At 46.9% G+C, this 21465-nt stretch overlaps 2 protein-coding genes and 1 long non-coding RNA gene across 4 annotated transcripts in view; 1 reads left to right on the top strand and 2 right to left on the bottom strand.

The window, feature by feature from the left end:
* Positions 1–896: 896 nt before the first annotated feature.
* LOC101022350 (protein FAM209A) lies at positions 897–2605 on the bottom strand. The gene is made up of 2 exons (XM_003904584.5): positions 1987–2605; positions 897–1244 (listed from the first exon to the last, which is right to left on the bottom strand). Exons 1-2 carry the CDS (start codon positions 2470–2472, stop codon positions 981–983), a joined length of 750 nt encoding a protein of 249 aa, XP_003904633.3. The 5' UTR covers positions 2473–2605; the 3' UTR covers positions 897–980.
* LOC110740487 lies at positions 2563–7350 on the top strand. Its single transcript, XR_002515076.1, has 2 exons — positions 2563–2632; positions 6668–7350. It is a non-coding gene; the product is annotated as an uncharacterized LOC110740487 (long non-coding RNA).
* A 621-nt stretch (positions 7351–7971) lies between these two features.
* Positions 7972–21465, bottom strand: part of RTF2 (replication termination factor 2) — a 52926-nt gene continuing 39432 nt past the window's right edge. Inside the window, exons 6-9 of one of the 2 annotated variants that reach the window (XM_003904583.3) lie at positions 14209–14322; positions 10437–10491; positions 10228–10320; positions 7972–9328 (exon numbers count right to left, since the gene is read on the bottom strand). In XM_003904583.3, coding sequence (XP_003904632.1) covers positions 9150–9328; positions 10228–10320; positions 10437–10491; positions 14209–14322 — 441 coding nt within the window. In that variant the 3' untranslated portion in view covers positions 7972–9149. The remainder of the gene's footprint in view (positions 9329–10227; positions 10321–10436; positions 10492–14208; positions 14323–21465) is intronic. The other variant, XM_009215899.2, reaches the window with a different exon arrangement.

The following is a 21465-nucleotide window of genomic DNA, read 5'->3' as shown; positions in this document are numbered from 1 at the left end:
GAAACCCCGTCTCTACTAAAAAATACAAAAAAACTAGCCGGGGGAGGTGGCGGGCACCTGTAGTCCGAGCTACTCGGGAGGCTGAGGCAGGAGAATGGCGTAAACCCGGGAGGCGGAGCTTGCTTGCAGTGAGCCGAGATCCAACCACTGCACTCCAGCCTGGGTGACAGAGCGAGACTCCGTCTCAAAAAAAAAAAAAAAAAATCAGTCCTCCTGCCTCAGCTTCCCGATGTACTAAGATTACAGGTGTGAACCACCGTGCCCGGCCTCTCCTTTTTTTTTTTTTTTCTTTTTGAGACAGAGTCTCGCTCTGTCGCCCAGGCTGGAGTGCAATGGTGCGATCTCAGCTCACTGCAACCTCTGCCTCCCGGGTTCGAGCGATTCTTCTGCGTCATCCCCCTTTTTTTTTTTTTAATCCAACTATTGACAAATGTAACTGCTAGTTTGGTAGAAGGAGAAATCAATATATGGAACCTTTGAAATGCAATGAGTGAAAGGACTCTTGTGAGAGAATCAGATGACTCTAGAATACACCCCTCCTAATTGAATCATTTTACCATTTAAAAACTATCATTAAAGCCGTCTTTTGTAATATATCAAAGATAAAAAGCAGTTATGTATCTTGCACAAATAGATACTATAGAGAACAAGAGTTTGTATGGAAAGGACGTCAGCATCTTATCCCAGATTTCCCTAGCTCCGTCATCCACCCGCGGCCATTGCACAGAAGCACGAGCTCATCACATACTATTATGTAGCTTTTGGTGCTCTTCTCACCACCCACAGCTCTAGAGGACGTGAGAGGGGCAAAAACAAAACCATCACTGCTATGGCTGCTGGTCTCACATTCACTTTTTCTTCTAGTGATAAAAGAAGCAAGATCTCAAACGTAGAAGTTCTTTTCTTCAGAATACTTTTATTGATTTGCATAGTTTGTCAACACTCAACTTTTTCCTCTCCTACTTGACACACAAATCCATTCAGCTAGAGCTTTCTTCTCCCTGTATGTCATAGATCGTGACACGGTGTGGATCTGTGGGCGTCTCTGACCTTCGAAGCTTGAGGTTACTGACATTGCCTGTTGCCATGGCACCTTTAAGACTCTGCACTTTGGACACAAATCTCACAAGCTCCACCTCGAGTTCGTGTAAGATATTGAATGTACAGTCTTTGTTGAGGGAAGCATTTTGTTTTTTCTTTAATAGAGAGTGAAATTGGCCGCCTCGAATGCCAGGACTCTGCTTCTGTCAAGAAAGATACTCAAGGTCAGTAATATTGTGAACTTGGCTGGTTTTGACACAGTTCATGTTACAACAGCAGACCTGAGTAGTTGCAAGGAAGTCCATACTGCCCACAAATATTCACACCCTCCCCAGCCCTTTACAGGAAGGGTTTGCCGATCCCTGCTCTAATCAGTTTGGACACAGTATTATGAAGTGCTGGGTCTTTCTGCGGGAGAACACTTTCTTTCCCCTTCCCTTTCTACCTGAAAGAGTTGTTTGTGGTCACTCTGAGGACCAGCTCAAACTACCTTACACCTTTATCTCTTCAGCACAAGTCTCATATTTTGTTGGGATAATGATACCATTTCCATTTAGCTCAGGATTTTGTAGTAAGTCAAACACTAGCAAAAATTTAAAAAGCAAGGGACAGTGAATCTGGCCCTGCAAATAATTTTGACCTTCTGAAACACACCATAAGTTCTTGAATCTTTCCTACATTTGAAAAAATCCGTCTAACCAGAAAATCGGTGAGCCAGTAAGCAGAGGTCATCTTCCACTGTTTGTCCCAGTATCTGTGGATCTGGGGACTATTGTCTTCATGAAGGATACATCAGGAAGTGAATTTGCCAGCTTTGCCCAGGACCATGAGTTAGGTTCATTATATGTAACAGTCCCGCCTAGACTCACTAGAACATCCGTTTCCCTGAGACTCCTGAGATTGAATCAATATGGTGTTAAAAAAAAAAAATGGAGCTATCCTTACCTTATTCTTCTCATTGTCTCTTTGAAACTTAAGTATCACAAACAGCACAACAACAAACAAAAGCCAGAGCCATTTGCTCCCAAGCCAGCTTTGGGCGTGCTCTGGTTGATTCTGCCGAATCCGAAAGTGCCCTCCGTACGGCACCTTCCCCTGGGGTTCGCTAGTTTTCTCTCTCAGAGAAGAGAACATAGAGGCATAGCTGCAGGTGAGGCACAGAAGCAGGACCAGGAACCATTTCAGCGTCCACATGGTGAGCAGAGATGGGGAAGGGAGATGCTCATGATGGGTTTGCTTGCCCTCGCAACTGGGAGACTGGGCACCTGGTGCCAGGCCCTTGGTGATGTCACAGAGGCCCTGAGCTGAGGCCACCCTGGCCATTGTGATGATTTCAGAACAGAGGTTAATGGGGCTCACAGGGGTCGCCCAGGAGGAGGACTCAAAGGGAGATGGGGGCATTTCCAGCAGGCAGTAAGAGAGGATGGGCATGACGGGGTGCCAGTTCCCTGCCAGGGGGCTCTTTCCAACCCTGGAGCTTTGCTGGGAGAGCCCATCATGTTTTTGTTTTTCGTTTGTTTGATGCAGACATTGTGATGAGCAGAGGGAGATGCCATGTGCCCTGTGGAGCTGAATTAAATGGGAGAGAAAGGTATTAAACCACAGGCCACCTACAAACTCAGAGCCACCTATGTGGTTTTTTGATTTTGGTTTTTTTGAGACGGAGTTTTGCTCTTGTTGCCCAGACGGGAGTGCAATGGCGTGATCTCAGCTCACCACAACCTCCGCCTCCCGGGTTCAAGCCATTCTCCTGCCTCAGTCTCACAAGTAGCTGGGATTACAGGCATGTGCCACCATGCTTGGCTAATTTTGTTAGTAGAGATGGGGTTTCTCCATGTTGGTCAGGCTGGTCTCGAACTTTCGACCTCAGGTGATCCACCTGCCTCGGCCTCCTAAAGTGCTGGGATTACAGGTGTGAGCCACCGCGCCTGGCCCACCTATGTGTTTTGTTTGGCCTACATTGTTTTTAAAAATTGTCAGTACTTAAATGTTGGGGGGGCATTTCACTTTAAAACTCCAAATTCTGGCTCCTTTGAAAATACGGGAGGTCCAGAAACACTGGGTCCACACCCTCATAGAACCAGTGTCTCTGCTGCAGCCAAGTGAAGCCATCCTGTCTGTGGCCATACTCCCTCCACAGTCCCCACCACTCACTATTACCTCACACCATCATTGATCGTAGCAGTGTGTGCCCACCCTGGGTTAAGAGTATACTTTGGGCTGGGTGTGGTGGCTCACACCTGTAATCCCAGCACTCTGGGAGGCCAAGGCAGGTGGATCACCTGAGGTCAGGAGTTCGGGAATAGCCTGGCCAACATGAAACCCCATGTCTACTAAAAATACAAAAATTAGCCCAGCATGGTGGCGTATGCCTGTAGGCCCAGCTACTTGGGAAGCTGAGGCAGGAGAATCGCTTGAACCTGGGAGGCAGAGATTGCAGTGAACTGAGATCACACCACTGCACTCTAGCCCGGGGAACAGAGTGAGACTCCATCTCAGGAGGAAAAAAACAAGAGTATACTTTGATTAAAATTGTGATAAGAACAGGAAGGTTTAGAGACTAGCACGAGGGGACTGCTCTAAACTAGGTTATTCAGGAAGAATTTCCAGAAAAAGATGGTTGAGTAGAGGAGGGGAGATGATTAGGAGTTGGTGGGTAAAATGGGAAGGGGCTGAATCCCCCAAGTGAATAGGAACAGCCGGCTTGACAACTGAGGCCAAGGCTGGGAATAAACCTAGGACTCCACAGTATACCAGAACCCATGAGTTCTTTAAAATGACATGAAACAAGAAATCCTGGGTGCTGGAACGCACGGCTTGTACTTGTTCCCCTGGGTCATCTGTAGAGCTGTCTTCCTGAGGAAGGCTCTGATTCGCAGATTTACTCCCGAGGAGCAGAACTTTATGCTGCATAGGAAATAATCAAAGGTCTGCTGGGCACCTTCGCTGTGGCTTAAAGTACTGAGCTCTGTGGAGCGACAAAGTAGTTCTGCAAGGCTATGGCCGGGGCGGTGGCTCACGCCCGGAATCCCAGCACTTTGGGAGGCCAAGGCATGCAGATCACCTGAGGTCAAGGAGTTTGAGGCCAGCCTGACCAACATGGTGAAACCCTGTCTCCACTACAAATAAAAACAAATTAGCCAGGTGTTTTGGTGCACACCTGTAATCTCAGCTACTCGGGAGGCTGAGGCAGGAGAATCGCTTGAATCCAGGAGGCAGTGGTTGCAGTGAGCTGAGATGATGCCACTGCACTCCAGCCTGGGCAACAGAGTGCGACTCTCTCTCAAGAAAAACCAAAAAATAGTTCTGCAAGACTATTCTAGAAAGCCAAAAGGGGAAAATGGTGTTGGGCTGTGCTGCACAGTTTCTTCCTCCCTGAGCGTGGTACAGTGTCGGCTGGGGCTTGGGGCTTCCTGCCAGACACTGTCTGGGCAGGACGGAGAGATGCAAATCTCCGGGTTGATCAGAAGATGGGCACTTCTCTGCTTACGAGTGCCCACTCAGCTCGGCAGCTACTGCCTGGAATTACGCCCACTGTAGAGGCAGCTGCCCTGATGACCAGGGCCTTGGGCCACCCTGTGACCTCAGTTTGGAGGTCTGTCCTTGGCATCACGCTGCTCCCTGTCCCCAGCCTTCCCTATTCCAGCAGCTTTGAGGGATGGCTAATTATTTTCAGGGGCCCCCTGTGTCATTTTTTTAGAGATAGGGTCTTGCTGTGTCACCCAGACTGGAGTGCAGTGGAATGATCTTGGCTCACTGCAGCCTCAATAATTTTTAGTTTTTGTTTTTTGGTAGAGACAGGGTCTGGATAATTTTTATTTAGTTTTTGGTAGAGACAGGGTCTCCCTGTGTTGCCCAGGCTAGTCTCAAACTCCTGGGCTCAAGCAGTCCTCCTGCCTCGGCCTCCCAGAGTGCTGGGACTGCAGGCAGGAGCCACAGCGCTCAGCTAGCCTGTGTCTCAAGTCGGCTGGGAAGTTTGGTGGCTGTGGAGCAATGGAGCAGTAAGGGGCAAACAGACGTGGTTTACAGGAATGGCCCCAAACAACAGAAATGCTCGGTTTTGCCACGTGATTTTGTTATTTGGAAATGTTCACATCTTTAATGGGGAATCACTTTTTCCTATATGTATTCAAAAGTCTAGAGCACTCTCCCATAGAACAGAACCAGTGGGAAAGCAGATCAGATCTTTGAGCCAAACTTCTGTCTGGACTGTGGGGTGGGGTGGCATTCCTTTCATTCATTTTGGCATGGCTTTCATTTCATTTGTTGGAAATGAAGTGCTGTGGTGTGGCGGGAAGTCAGGGTCCCCGAACGGAGGGACCGGCTGAAGCCGTGGCAGAACATAAATTGTGAAGATTTCATGGACATTTATCACTTCCCCAGTCAATACTCATAATTTCCTATGCCTGTCTTTAATCTCTTAATCCCATCATCTTTGTAAGCTGAGGATGTATGTCGCCTCAGGACCCTGTGATGATTGCATTATCTGTACAAATCATAAAAGGTGTGTTTGAACAATACGAAATCTGGGCATCCTAAAATAACAGGATAAGAGTGATTTTCAGGGAACAAGGGAGATAACCATAAGGACTGACTGCCTGCAAGGCCGAGCAGAACAGAGTCATATTTCTCTTCTTGCAAAAGCGAATAGGAGAAATATCGCTGAATTTTTTTTTTTTTTTGAGGCGGAGTCTCGCTCTGTCGCCCAGGCTGGAGTGCAGTGGCCGGATCTCAGCTCACTGCAAGCTCCGCCTCCCGGGTTTACGCCATTCTCCTGCCTCAGCCTCCGGAGTAGCTGGGACTACAGGCGCCCGCCACCTCGCCTGGCTAGTTTTTTGTATTTCTTAGTAGAGATGGGGTTTCACAGTGTTAGCCAGGATGGTCTCGATCTCATGACCTCGTGATCCGCCCGTCTCAGCCTCCCAAAGTGCTGGGATTACAGGCTTGAGCCACTGCGCCCAGCCTGAATTCTTTTTCTTAGCAAGGAACAGCCCTGGGAAAAGAATGCATTCCCGGGGGGAGGTCTCTAAAATGGCCGCTCTGGGAGTGTCTGTCTCATGCCGTCGTAGATAAGGGATGAACTATGCCCTGGTCTCTTGTAGTGCCCCCACCGCCGGCTTGCTAGGATTGGGAAATTCCAGCCTGGTGAAATTCTAGTCAGACCAGTTGTCTGCTCTCGAACCCTGTTTCCTGTTAAGATGTTTATCAATGACAATGCGTACACAGTGGGACAGGAAACCTCATCAGCAATTCTAATTTCACCCTGGACTTGTGATCTCGCTCTGCCCCCATGTGCCTTGTGATATTTTATTGCCTTTGAAGCATATGATCTCTGTGACTCACACCCTATTCATACACTCCCTCCCCTTTGAAAATCGCTAATAAAAACTTGCAGGTTTTGCAGCTCGGGGGCATCACGAAACCTGCTGAGGTGATGTCACCCCTGGAGACCCAGCTGTAAAATTTCTCTCTTTTGTACTCTTTATTTCTCAGACTGGCCGACACGTAGGGAAAATACAAAAGAACCTATGTTGAAATATTGGGGGCTGGTTCCCCCGGTACTGTGGGAAATTGAATAGATGCTATTTTGGAGAATTTCAACATCTTTTCAATTTTCTCCTCCCAGCTCCCTCCTTGGTGGAAAGCAGCTCGGGTCCTGGGGGTGGACAGGGGAGGACAGAGAGCTAGGAGATGCTCCACTTTCCTCTTGGGCACAGCACCTGAACCCGTGGTCTCGGCGCCCTGGGTGGGAGCCTGCCGGAGCTGCCACTGATTCCTTCATTTGGTAAGGACTGAATGGGGAGAAGGTGCGGTGTGGCCAGGCAGAACTGCGATTCACCTTGCGGCTTTGGGCCTCAGACACCTCACCTATAAAGTGGGGGATGGCCATCTTCCCATCACACTGGGTGGCTGGGGAGTCCCAGGGGGAGAAGCCTGTCAAGGGCTTGGCTGTTCAGTGAGCCCTAAAAGCAATGCGAATGATCAGCCCTCCCCAGCCGCTGGTGTACTGAGGCCTCATGCCCAGCAGGAGCACGGATCATGGATACCTTCTTCCCTCATGCTGGCCGGGAGCCTTGAAGAGTGGTGCCTTAGCAAAATATTAAAGGCTGGCTAGAAATCTCCAAGGAAGCCCTGAACCCTCCTGCGTGGATAGTCCTGAGGGCAGCTGGAGGGAAGCCCACAGCCTGTTTATTTCAGAGAGGCCCAAAGCAGAGGACTTTGAGATGCTGAAGTTTTCGTGTTGAGGATGCTGTGACTCAGTTACCAGAAAAAACTGGACACAGTCAATAAACTCAATGCAAAATAAAACTGATTCAGGCTAACATTAAGAAAACTGAACCTGGTAAAAATAATGGTCATTAAAAGAAAAAAATCCCTCACGATGGCAGAAGCTATAATTAGTAAAATGTGACTAAAAGGATTAAGTTTTCTCAGTAAAATTAAAATAGGGAAGAAGAGATAGTGATAGAAAATAGTGTTATCCAATTGAAGAAGGAACTGATTGTTGTGAAAATAACACAACAGGCGGGGTAGCTCACGCCTGTAATCCTAGCACTTTGGAAGGCCGAGGTAGGCAGAGTGCTTGAGCCCAGGAGTTTAAGACCAGCCTGGGCAACATGGCGAAACCCCATCTCTACAAAAAATAGAAAAATTAGCCGGGTGCGGTAGTGTGCACTTATAATCCCAGCTACTCGGGAAGCTGAGGTGGGTGGATCACCTGAGTCCAGGAGGTCAAGGCTATGGTGAGCCATGATCATGCCACTGCACTGCAGCCTGGATGACAGAGTGAGACCCTGTTTCAAAATAAAAAAAAAAAGAAAAAGGGAAATAAAAACAATAAGAAAATGGTTGAATTTGGCTGTATAGAAAATTGGGGAAATTAAATGGTTAATTCAGGTTTGTTCTGGAAAAGTCCATGACAAAAATTCATCACTTAAATGTCATTTTTATTAAAATGCTCTATACTCACAATGTGAAAATATCCTTGGGGCCAAACTTTCCCATCACTGTGAAGCCGGGAAGCACACAGGGTTTGAGAAGAAGCCACACATGGTTCTCCCTTGCTGACCTCTCCCTGGAGTCCTCCCGACGTGTCTGTCTCCCACAGAAGCTGCCTGCTCACCTCCCACCATTCACCTCCCACAGGTCCTTCTCCTGCTTCTGAAGGAAACCCAGGGCCCCGGGGTCTGGTTTAGAGAACCAGTCACTATCTCAGTCATACCACCGTGTGCAGAAAGCCACGCAGAGGCCTGGGACTCTTGGTTCTTCATTAGGAGTCTCATGAGAAGTTCCACTAACTACTGACGTCAACACACATTATAGGCAGATAAAATGCACCTCTTTTTGGGTACAATTCTCCCTTTACCATCTGCTGGAGGAGAGAAGGGTGGGTTCCTCTGACTTCATGGAATGACTTCTATAATCACCAATGCAGTGGCTGCAACGTTCTTACCCAAGCATGAGCAGAAGGTAGAAAAGATAAAAATACAGAGGAGAGAAGAGGCAGACCAGCTTTATTTTTGAACCCAATCACTGGGTGCCCAACTAAGACTCTGCTATCTTCAAAATGATGAGATGGGGCAGACTCCCCTAATAGTGTTTAGCTAGACCAACAAGGATCCTGGCTCCTCCCAGGGCTGTAGCAGAGGGACGAGGCTCTTCAAAGCTTCTAGTGGGCACAGTGTATTTGAAATCCATCCTTTCTAAAGCCCAGTTTCACTTGGCCTACTTAATTTATTGCTGGTAGCAAAATCATTAGAATTGTAGTTAATACGTGCCAACTCTGCACCAGTGAGGACTCTGGAGTCTCTTGTTACTGCACGCATAAAAAGTGCAGCCCACAGGGCTTCCTCGCCGTGGAAAGGACCAAATGCACCTGCAGGTGGAAGCAAGCGTGACCTCGGGCCACAGTGCAGCCCCTCCCATGTCCCCCCTGGAACCCACACGCCTCACAGCAAGAGTAACCACACCATCTCGAAGGCTGGCCAGGACAGCTTTATGACACAGAGCTAGAGAGAACATACAGCAGTGCACTCAGAGGTGCACAGCGACCTGCCTACGTGGAAACTAAACAACCCTCGGGGGCAGGAGCGGTGGCATTGTGGGCTTCAGAAGCAGTAGGACGTGTGGGTGACCCAGTGGGCGGACTCCTCCTTGGAGCGCTTGGCGGAGCTGTGAGTGGTAAAGAGGGACTTGTAGGCCTCGGATTCTTCACTGTCAGCGATGGACCTCTTTGTGGCTCCACACAGAGGCTTCCCAGCTTTTCCAGAAGAGCTCTCATTTGTTGCTAGAAAAATGAAGAGTCAGAGTCAAAACTGTCAGGGTTGGGATAAGGATGACTCTAAACTTCGCATCCTCAGAAGGGAAGCGTGTCAGTCACTCTGTCCCAGACGTTCTCTTGCTGGCTGTGTGAGTGCTGATGGACATCATCTTAATTGCCAACTCCAGCAAAGCAGACACAGCATGACACATCTATCATTTACTGTCCCACCAACTACTTGCTCTGTCGCAGACACTGGTCCCAGCCCCACGAATGACTTAGGTTGTCCCAATGAGGCAGGGCCTGCGTTCCAGGGGAGGAAACGGGCACAGGCACCTGAGTGGCCATCCCATGTAGAGCTGGGATAGGAGCCTGTCAGCCTCCCTGGATGCTACTTAGAGCACAAGATCACACATTCTTAACAATCAATCTGTATTTTTCTTTTTGTGAAATAAATGCTATTTTCTTTGAGTTAAAGAGAGTGAGTTTTAGGAGAAACTTTGATCCTTGGTCAAGAGGCAGCAGAGAGGGGACTCCACACGTGGAGCCCACGAAAGCCCCAGGGGTAAAGAAAACTGGGAGCATTCCCCGCAGGCCCTGAGCCACAGCCCCTCTGACAGTCTCTGTAACATCTGAGCCAGTTCTCAGCACAGCCTTTTTTGCTTGGCACCAGGCACTTGCTTACTCGAAGGAATCTAAACAACTAGCATTTGTGCCCAGACCCCATCAATCCTGCCAGGGCTCCTGATGAGGGTGTGTTCAATATTTCTTAGTTACCCCCCTAAAGAGAGTTCAGTGCGCTCTCTGGAGACATGACACAGGACAGGCTTGGATTTCCCATCCGCCCACTCCCATGAAACCTGGACTCAGCCACCTGGGTTTCCAGCCTTCTCGAAACAGCTCCCTGTAGCTACAACAGGACCCACCTGTGCTTTTGGGAGCCAAGTTTTTCTTCTCTCTAGAATCAAGGCTGGTTTCTTCAGGCTTCCCTGTCTTAACTTTTGATGGCCCTGGGGCTTCTGTAAAAGAAACAAAGTAGGCAAAGCAAAAACAATGCAAAACAAAGCATGAACATATTAGCAGACTGCCTTAGAGTCGTATTTTGCTAAAACAAGGATCGCTTGAAGGATCTTACCTTCACTGACATCTGGTTTTGAAACAGACTCTGCTGCCTTGGGTTTCTTTGTTTTCTATAAAAAGAAAGAATGTTGGAGGATGTGCTCAGATTCACTCCACTTCATCGTCAGTGGCTGCCCATTGTCCCGGGGGCCCTGTCTGACAGGCCGATGCCTGTCACATGAGACAGACAGTCGCCTGAAGAAGGCTTTTGAGGTTCCGTAACTCCTGAGCGTTCATCCTCTGCATGTGACTCCAGTCGTGTACTTCTGCCTCACACAAAAATGTATCTGCACAGAGCTGCTCACTTTTATATTTACATCTCCCAAATCACATTTGCAAAAATTTCAAATGAGGCTGACAGATTTCAGTAATAAGGGCCAAGGTTGATGGTGACAATTGTATACAAAAGCACACTTAAATGAATAACACAGAGTATATATGGGTATGTGAAGTCTAGCCAGCATAAACACGAACTAAATCTTGCACATTCCACTAACTTTTTTTCAAAGTTGTCAAACTGCTTTGGTATTTGTTATTCAAGTATAAGGCCTTGAAGTTTACATTAAAGACAGTTGAGCTAATTCTTCTAAACTCAAAACTACTCCTGTTAGATTTCCAGACACTAGAATGCTGTTACTCATAATAGTTATTTTGACCAGCAATAATAAAATAAACCATTCTACAGTTACACAGCTGTGTTGGAACTGATTTAATTGTAGAAATGACACGTAGGACTATGGTCATTCAATTTACTTTAAAATGCAATTTCCTAAGCATCCAAAAGGTGGCACTAAAGATAAGCAGCCTGATTACTTCAGCCATCCCCCAGCACCGAGCATTAAAGACAGACCTCTCAGGCCTTGAATTTGTAACACATACATGCAATGTGATTTATAACAAAACATAAAGACCTTCTGCGCATCTCACACCTGCAATGCGAGCACTCACATCTGTGAAAACTGATATTCGGGCCTTCAAACAAGTAAGAGACCACTGTTTATTTCTAAGCCCTCCATTCATGGCTCAGGTTATTTGAAAAGCACAGGCAAGAAGGAGTTAGACAGGAAATGTTGTATCTTGCTTCCAGCTGCAAGTGTATTTGGGAAATATTGTGGTATCCTGGCAGCAGTAGCTGTGAGGTATTCCCGGAAGCTCTGGAGAATATTTTGCAGAGAAGGGCATGTTAGTCCCACTGTTCTTTCAATTAACTTGGCAGGAAACCTGTGACAGAAAACTCACGAAAGCAAAACGGTCAAAGGGAACATGAATATTTTTAGTAGCTTCCTTTAAAATGCATTTTTTCCCCGTTGTGTGTGCGCGCGTGTGGGTGTGTGTGTGTGTGTGTGTGTTTGAGACAGAATCTCACTCTGTTGCCCAGGCTGGAGTGCAGTGTTGCGATCTTGGCTCACTGCAACCTCCGCCTCCCAGGTTCAAACAATTCTCCTGCCGCAGCCTCCAGAGTAGATGGGATTACTGGCGCACCCCACCACATCCAGCTATTTTTTGTATTTTTAGCAGAGATGGGGTTTCACCATGTTGGCCAGGCTGGTCTCGAACTCCTGACCTCAAGTGATCTGCTTGCCTCGGCCTCCCAAAGTGCTGGGAAGACTGGTGTGAGCCACGGCACCCAGCCGCCCTTTTGTGCTTTTCAAAACTGAGCTTGATCAATGGTAGCAATGAAGAACAGGGAGATGGCTTTTGGCAACTGTCCTTAGTTAAAAACTCCTCAAACTTAGTTTCCCTCTTTTTTTCCCTCTTACAATAATGAAATCATAGTAATTTAGAAAACCAACTTAGATTTAACACATTTTATATAAGATATACATGTATTTACTTTTCAACCTTAACACAGCATTTAAACGGCCAAGTGGCCTTTTTTTTTTTTTTTTCCTGAGAGTCTGTCAGGCTGGGGTGCAGAAGTGCGATCTCAGCTCACTGCAACCTCCGCCTTCACGGTTCAAGTGATTCCTCTGCCTCAGTCTCCCCAGTAACTGGGATTACAGGCACACGCCACCACACCTGCCTACCAAGTGGCTCTTTAAATAGATCTTATGAATGTTGTATTAACATCTTATAATATTGTTCCATGGAGTATTTCTACTGGCATCTGAATTCAAAGTTTGGGCACAATTCCTTGAACTACAGAGCCATTTTCAGACATTAGTTTCTACGTAAAGTAAGATGATGAAAGGAGAAAATACAAATGCTTTTGGCTCTTTCTGATCATTCTGGATCCATGCGTAATGATAATACTGCTACCATGTGCTCAAGCCTCGGCTTCTTTAAGCCTTACAACCATGAATTACACATTATTCCAGGGTGATACGGTCCTGTCTTATCTGTTACGGTTTTTTTTTTTTTTTTTGAGATGGAATCTCGCTCTGTCGCCCAGGCTGGAGTGCAGTGGCGCCATCTCGGCTCACTGCAAGCTCCGCCTCCCGGGTTCACACCATTCTCCTGCCTCAGCCTCCCGAGTAGCTGAGACTACATGTGCACGCCACCACGCCTGGCTAATTTTTTGTATTTTTTAGTAGAGACGGGGGCTTCACCGTGTTAGCCAAGATAGTCTAGATCTCCTGACCTCGTGATCCACCCACCTCGGCCTTCCACAGTGCTGGGATTATAGGCGGGAGCCACCGCACCCGGCCTGTTACGATTTTTTAAAAACCCCAAACCTCTGAAAAATCTTCAGGTACTCCGTCATTCTCGCCTGAGACTGGCACTGGCAAAGCGCATGCCCACGTGAGGGCAGGCGATTTGTTTCATAATTTTATGTCCTCAGCCTACTGGAGCTCATTTTCTAGTACTTCAAGCATTCTTTTGCCTTAGTTCTGATCACATAAAGTTTTCTCCCTAGCTTATCCTGAACCTAACTTTTTTTTTTTTTTAAAGAATAAGAAACTTGCCACTCACCAAAGGCATGTATTCCACAGCTATCATCTGTAAACATGAACACGTACTGCTAGATGGGGAATCGCCAGCGCACGGAAGAGCTCCTGGCGGATGCTCTGTCTGGGGCCTGCTCGCTCTGCCACGTTACTCAGCAATGGCTTCCCTGTTTCTGGGTGCCAGGCTCCCTCCCGGACGCTGAAGCACCACGCTCCATAAAAGACCCTCCCTCTCCCCGTGAGAGGGCTTAGGAAGGTGAAGGATTTGGCCCCCATTTTTGGGAAGGCTACTCATTAGCTCCTTGCTATTCAAAGTGCGACCCTGAGGAGTTGCATCCACATGCCCTGGGAGTGGGTGAGACACACAGGCACCCAGGCCCACCCAGGCCTACTGGAGCCCAGACTGCCAGGGCACTCCCAAGCACATTCCAATCTGGGCAGCAGGGGAGCCTTACATTTGCTGGAATGATGGTGACTTTTCATTTTTCCTTTGTTTTACAAGCTATGAGACCCGAGTATAAATCAACAGCAACGGTAAGTGACAGCAGCAGCAACGGTGTAGCTGCCTTTCCCCAAGGGCTTGCTGGGGCCGTGTCACTGTCAGTGCTTTACGGCCATGGTCTCTGGAGCTTGCTGACAGCTCCATGCCCTCACATGCTATCACTACCCCACCTCACTGATGAGGAAACTGGGCGGAGAAGAGCAGAGCGGCTGTGCCCACCACAGCCAGGCAGTGCCTGAGCCACAGCTGGAATCTGCTTCTACAGTCCAGGCCCTTCTAGGTTGTAAAAATTGCCTTGATCATGCAAACCCCTAAGTAGCTGCCAGCTCAGTTCAGTGGTTTGCAGTTGGCTCTGGAGCAGAGATGGGTGCTGGGCGGAACCTGAAGACTCCCATTACCTTTTCCAGCTTCGCCCTCAGCCTTCTCTCCTCCATCCTGGCCTTCAGCACATCCACATCCTCCTTGGTGCCATTGAGCACGATGACATCATCCTCCTGGAAGGCAGCCCCACACTGGAGAGGGCAAACAAGAGGGCAGATTCCATCACCACTCAGCGGGGAGGTCATGTTTCAGTCCCCTACTCTCAGCCCCAAGCAGTGGCCCCCAGGCTCCTATTACTGGCTTTCTGGTCAAAGCCTTGGTTTGGAAAGTTCCTGCACACAGCAAAGGGTCAGCGCGGCAGGTTAAGAGTGCTATCACTTGCAAGGCTGGTGTCTGGGAACTTGGATTTTGGGAGGGTTCCCACCATTTTTTAACTGACAAGAGTAGCTTGGCTCACGTGCCCAGACCGTTTCTATGAACAATGTGGTCTATGCTGACACCTGCCCTCCTTATGGGAGTGTGGAATTCTGGAACATGCTAGGCCAAGGGTATAAAGCCGGCTCTCAGCCAAAACACCGGGTACTGAGTCTCTCATTTGCTTCCCTGGGCGAAAACATCACACGTGTTGCAGTTTCGTTGCGGGGGGGGAGTATTCACTTCGTGCAACCCCTTGAGGGAGGGAGTGTGCATAAGGAAGCCCCACGTGGATCCTTCCAGACTCTGCTACCTGCGCCTTTCCCTTAACACCCAGCTCCGTATCCATACCACACTGCTGCAGTGAATCTTAGCTGAGTACAACATATGCTAAGTCTCGAGTCTTTCTAGAAAACCCCCAGGCGTGACGGCAGCCTTGGAGGTCCTCAACACACTCCGGCAGAACAAGACTGCGAGCAGGGCCCAGGCCACCCTGACAGCATCATGGTGGTAGAAACGCACACTGCACACACTCAAAGGCATGCCCACACTCACAGAACTGTCAGTGAGCGAGCCACCTCGGCAGAGGCTCCCTGTGACCATGCCATCACTGGTGGGATCCCAGCACTCTTTCTGTTTGCTCCATGGCACTAATCATGACCTGAAGTCTCATCTTCATCACTTTGTCTATGTAGTCTTCTTCCCTGCTGTGGCCCCAGCAGCTACCCAGTGCCTGGCACAGCAGAGGTACCCAGGGCTGGGGACAGGAAAAACGGGAAAAAACGAGAACCAGGAGTGGAGGTTCCCAGTCGTGCATTCTGAATTGAGATTTCTGCCACCATCTGTCTAGGCCAACTTGCTCAGGCCACACCACCTCTCTGGGCCTCAGTTTCCTCAGCTGCAAAAATGAGGGGGTCTAAGACTAGGCGTGGTGGCTTATGCCTGTAATCCCAGCACTTAGGGAGGCCAAGGTGGGTGGATCATCGTTTGAGACCAGCCTGATCAATAGGGTGAAACCCTGTCTCTACTAAAAATACAAAAACTGTGTGTGGTGGTGCTGGGTGTGGTGTGCATGCCTGCAGTGCCAGCTACTTGGGAGGCTGAAGTGAGAGAATTGCTTGAACCTGGGAGGCAGGGGTTGTGGTGAGCAGAGATTGTGCCACTGCACTCCAGCCTGGGCGACAGAGCGAGACTCCGTCTCTTAAAAAAAAAAAAAAAGGGGTCTAACCCAGGTGCAGTGATGATCCCGCTCCCTAGTGGACATTTGGCGATGTCTGGAGACATTTTTAACTGTCACATCTGGGGTGCAGGTGCTACTGGCATCTTGTGGGTAGAGGCCAGGGATGCAGTAAGCATCATACAGTGCACAGGACGGCCCCCAACAGAGAGTTACCCAGCCAAGATGCCCCTGTGCTGAGGTTGAGAAGCCCTGGACTAGGGTTATAAACACCTAAATGTAAAAAAGGAAAGAAGAAGAATTTATAGGAACACGTGTTTTATAACTAGGGTAGGAAATGTCATCTAAAACAGCAGTCCCCAACCTTTTTTGCACCAGGGGCCAGTCTCATGGAAGGCAATCTTTCCACAGATGGTGGGTAGTGGCAGGGAAGGTTTTGGGATGAAACTGTTCCACCTCAGATCATCAGGCATTAGATTCTCATAAGCAGCACGCAACCTAGATCCCTCAAGTGCGCAGTTCACAACAGGGTTTGTGCTCCTGTGAGAATCTAACGCCGCTGATGGAGCCCCGGCACTAATGTTCCCTCGCCCGCAGCTCACCTCCTGCTGCGCGGCTCGGCTCCTAAGAGGCCACGGACCGTCACTGGTATGGGGGCTGGGGAACTCTGATCTAAAGCTAGTACAGTTAATAAGTTTTACTATGTAAAAAAATTACAAACTTTTACATGACAATGTCACAATAACAACAAAAAACATAAGCCAAAGGCTAAGTGAAATATTCGTAGCATATATAACATTCAAAGGATTAATTTACGGAACATACTCATAGTCACGTAACTTTTTTTTTTTTTGAGACAGGGTCTCACTCAGTCACCCAGGCTGGAGTGCAGTGGCGCCATCACGGCTCACTGCGGCCTCCACCTCCCAGGCTCAAGCCATCCTCCCACCTCATCCTCCTGAGTAGCTGGGGCTATAGGTGTGCGCCACCATGCCTGGCTAATTTTTGTACTTTTTGTACAGACAGGGTTTTGCCATGTTGTCCAGGCTGGTCTCTAACTTCTGGGCTCAGGTAATCCACCTGCCTCAACCTCCCAAAGTGCTGGGATTACAGGCGTGAGCCACCACACCTAGCCTCAGTTTAAAGATTTCATTGATTTTACCCTGAAGCTGGTAGGCCCTGTGTTATTTAAGACACAGTCCTCTGCCCTCTATGAGTTGGGTGGCCAGTTTTTAAAGATAAAAAATGGAGAAGCAGTGAGCTTACCATTACCATCTTGTCTATGAAACTTCTGTTCTCCCCTACCTGAGGAATTCTCTTCAAACTTTTATTTACTCTGTAGCTAACTCTTAGAAGAGCATTCTGGGTTTCTGTTTTACATCTTCTGATCTCCTAAACCTTTTCTTAGGTGTGGGGGAAGCAGATGTTCTGTCTCTTAGCTCACAGTACAATGCTCAGGACATAGAATGCTAAGAGCCGGCTCTAAAAGGAACAGCTTCAGCACCACGTGCATTTGTTACCTAACTCACCTTTTCAAAAAACAGGCTTTCTGAAATCTCATTTACATAACACAATAAAGTGTACAATTCAATGGCTTTTACTATAGAGTTGTGCAACCATCACCATGATCTAATTTTAGAGTATTTTTATCCCTTCCAAAAGAAATCCCATACCCACTGGCGCCCACTCCATTACCCTTTCCTCAGTCTTAGGCAACCATTAATCTACTTTCCATGCTACAAATCTGCCTCTTCTGGACATTTCTATAAATGAAATCATACAATATCCGTGGTTTTTTTTGTGTGTGACTGGACTTTAGCATAATGTTTTAAAGATTTATCCATGTTATAGTATGGATCAGAACTACATTTCTTCTTATTGCCAAATAAAGTTTCATCTACGAATCAGCTGACAAAAGTTGTTTCCACTTTCAGACTAAGAAATTCCCATGGAAGTCTTTTGTGGACAGTTGTTTTCATTTCTGTTGGGTAGATACCTAGGGTTCGGATGATTGGTCATAAGTTAACTTTATGTTTAACCTTCGGAGGAAATGCCTTTCCTCAAATGATGAATTTCCAAAGTGGCTGTGCCATTTTACATTACCACCAGCCGCATCTGAGGGTTCTCATTTCTCCACATCCTTCCCAACACCTGTCACTGTTTTTCTTTTCTTTTTTTTTAATTTGAGATGCAATCTCACTCTGCCGCCAGGCTAGAGTCCAGTGGTATGGTCTTGGCTCAATGCAACCTCCACCTCCTGGGTTCAAGCGATTCTCCTGCTTCAGCCTCCTGAGTAGCTGGGATTACAGGCACCCACCACCATGCCCGGCTAATTTTTGTATTTTTAGTAGAGATGGCGTTTCACCATGTTGGCCAGGCTGGTCTCGAACTCCTGACCTCAGGTGATCCACCTACCTCCCAAAGTGCTGGGATTACAGGTGTGAGCCACTGCAACTGGCTGTTTTTCTTTTTAGTTATAACCATCCTAATGGGTGTGAAGTGTTGTCTCATTGTGGTTTAATTTGCATTTCCCAAATGACCAGTGATGTTGAGCATCTTTTCGCGTGCTAACTGGCCATTTGTATACTTTCTCTGGAGCAATGTCTGCTTAAATCTCCGGTCCATTTCTTAATTGTATTATTTGTCTCTTTGATGTTGCATTCTAAGAGGTCTTTATACGGCATATTCTGGATATAAGTTCTGTCTTAGTCCAAGACTGTTACGACAAAATATCTTACACTGGATAATTATGAAGTTTTTTATTTTGATGAAATTGGACTTACCAATTTTCTCTCTTATTGCTATGTTTTTGGTGTCATATTTAGTAAGTCATAGTCTAACCCAAGATTGTGATTTACTCCTGTGTTTCTCCTAAGTTACAGATTTAGGTCTGTGATCACTTTGAGTTTATTTTCACATTCAGTGTAAGGTAAGGGTCCAAATTCATTCTTCTGCATGTGGATATCCAGTTACCCCAGCACTATTTGTTGAAAAAACTATTCTTGCCACCATTGAATTGTCTTGGCCCTTTTGTCAAAAATCAACGACCATACATGTGAGGGTTTATTTCCAGACTCCCCATTTTATTCCATTGATGTATATGCCCATCCTCATGCTAGCACCACACTATCTTGATTCGTGTAGGTAATGTGACTTCAAAGAGTCACATATTGAGTGGATCAACCAAAATTTATTTTTCTAGTATCTCTGAAAAACTCTTATTAAATGTTGTAGTCACAGATATTTGAAAGTATGCCAGATAAGGTCTGTTGTTAACTAAAATATTTAGTTACTCAATAAGACACTGCCTTTGAAAAACATCAAGGTAGGCAACCAAATAATCAACAAAATTCTTTAAATAACTGTAACAGTAATTTTAACAGACCTACTGTGCCTAGAGCAATAACAGACATACTATGCCCGGAATCTCTTTTGTAGAAAACATTATCAGCACAAGAAAAGCCGTAAAAGTACTTTTTTTCCTGAAGTTGCCAAGGATTTTCCAGCATCTCCCAAATGCACAGAAGATACCAACAACCATTTGCTGACCCTCCTCAGCCCGTGCCTTAGCTGGGTTATTTAATGCAGTTCTTGTCTCCAAAAGTGATTTTCAGGTTAAGATCAGCTTTTTTTCTAGGGTGCGTCTGGTAAATTTTCATGACTGAAGACACCTTTTTGACCCACAAATCCCTGAGGGTAGTGCCACAGAGAAATTACATGAATGACTGAAGCAGGTGCCCAATCTAGCATTTAACTGGTACAGCCCTTGAAGAAAAGGAGCTTGTTTTTAGCCATCATTGTAGAGAGCTGGGCCTACAGGAGTAACAGCCTGCTCTGCTACAGGAGGTCCCCTGGGAAGTCTCACGCTATGGGAGGTCTGAGTAGAGCTTTCCCGTGGCTCTGGAAGATGGTCTCTTCCTTGGAATGAAAAAGAATCTGCAGGAACAGAACCAGGTGGTAGTTAAGGCCCAGTGGGGCCTGGAGCCACAGCTATGGCATAAAGGGCCAAGGGGTGAGGAGGAACCCAGCGTCTGCTCCCTGTGGGTGCTGCCCCCACCTTTCTTTTTCTCTCCTCCCGGGTTTCTGCTGCTGCTGCTTTCTATCACTCCTTGCTGCCCCTGCTTCTGACAGTGTCGGGGTGAGCGGTCTCCTTCCTCTAGACCAGGCTGTTCAGAGGCCATGGACCTTATTCTGCATACAGGTGTGCTGTGTTGTGCCCAGACTTACTGTACTTTTAAAGTTGAATCGGCCACTGACAATAAGAAGTTAGGAACCCCTCACATTAGAAATTGAGTAATCTTGCTCTTTCTCTCAAAAATTCAAAAGATCCATTAATCCCAAACCCACACCCTCAAGGGCCTCAGTGGCTTGGACCTTGGTAGGAACTGCCCCTGGAGACTGGGCAGAGTCCTCCCAACCGCTAGGGGCCCCATCACTTGTTCTGGGTAGGTGCTTGACCCGAGAAACCTGAGTGCAATGGTTCATCCCTGAAGGATGAGGGAAAACAAGGGCAGGGGGCTGCCGCAAAGTCACAGCTGGTCCACAGGGACCTGCTCCCCACCTCTTTGGTAAATAACATGTATTATACCAACAGAAAAAACACCCATATCTTCCTGCTAATGCATTTTTCTTGAGTATTGTTATTGTACAGTAGAAATTACATATCCATTTAAAATTTTATCTTCATTCTTTTTATCGCTTGTAACTCAGATGTCCAAAGAATGGGGGAAATGGTTAAAAAAATCATGAAATACATTCCCAAAAAGGAAGATTATATCGTTAAGAGTTTGGGGCAACGTAGAAAATGCTTATCATAAGTTAAAGGAAAAAGTAAACTAGTAATTGTATATTTATATTCATATGCCCTCTCTGGATGCTTTTCAAAAGTATTTTTAAAAAGGCCAGTAGGGAAAATGCCAAGAGGGGAACAGTGGTCAAATTAGGAGCAATATGCTAATGCATCCAGATATTTATATCACTTTAACAAATGGAACAGTGGCTTCCCAATCTTTGTCCTTACCAATAATATTAGCAATGAACAGCTGACTGCATGCATCTCTGACCTAGGAATTCCACTTCCGAGACGTGGTCATTCTCTATCACGGAATCCTGTTTTTGTTTCCTGTGCAGTACCCTATGGCTTAGAGTAAATGAGTGTATGTCTGCATGTTTGTAGTGACTTTTAAAACAATGTGTTTCCTCCACTACACTGTTAGCCCCAAGCAGGAGGCATTTTGTCTTCATGTTCCATGGTGGGAGCCTAAGGTTCTGCCCACAATGGATACAGTGAACAACTGCTGAATGAATGAATAACAGAGCCTAAGGAAATATTTCAAAGTAGGATAAAAGGAGATGAGATTTTAAAGCCAAGCAATTCTCCCAAAACCTTGCATGAAAATATACATCCCCATCAATGAGCGTCCCCATCACACCATATGTTTTGAAGAAAAACTTATGCTAATCTGAATGGCAAGGGAAACAGCTCCTTTTTGGCTCGGATTAAGAGACATAAAAAAACCCCACTGCATTCACAATACCTGTTTCGTAAATTATCCCTATGTCCTTTTGTTTATTAGGGATTTCATTTTTTAAATGTTTTAGTCAATCTGTATAAGAGGTTTATACATCAAGCTGATTTACCCTTTGTCCATTTATTACCAATAGAAATGGGTGGCACAGCTCCTCTAGTACATTTGCTTCTTGTGCTGGCATTTCCCGCAGCAATGTGGAAGTGTAACGTTTA

The sequence above is a fragment of the Papio anubis genome, chromosome 16 (assembly GCF_008728515.1).
Source record: "Papio anubis isolate 15944 chromosome 16, Panubis1.0, whole genome shotgun sequence".
NCBI lineage: Eukaryota > Metazoa > Chordata > Mammalia > Primates > Cercopithecidae > Papio > Papio anubis.
The sequence above is the reverse complement of the archived record's forward strand: the minus strand, read 5'-3'. Positions and strand labels throughout refer to the sequence as shown.

What these genes read in the sequence shown, in the direction of transcription:
- LOC101022350 (XM_003904584.5), bottom strand. Translation starts at nt 2,472, where the DNA reads ATGCCCATCCTCTCTTACTGCCTGCTGGAAATGCCCCCATCTCCCTTT. An exon ending in GAGACAATGAGAAGAATAAG is followed by an intron (nt 1,245 to 1,986) that starts GTAAGGATAGCT and finishes CTTTCTTGACAG; the next exon opens with AAGCAGAGTCCTGGCATTCG.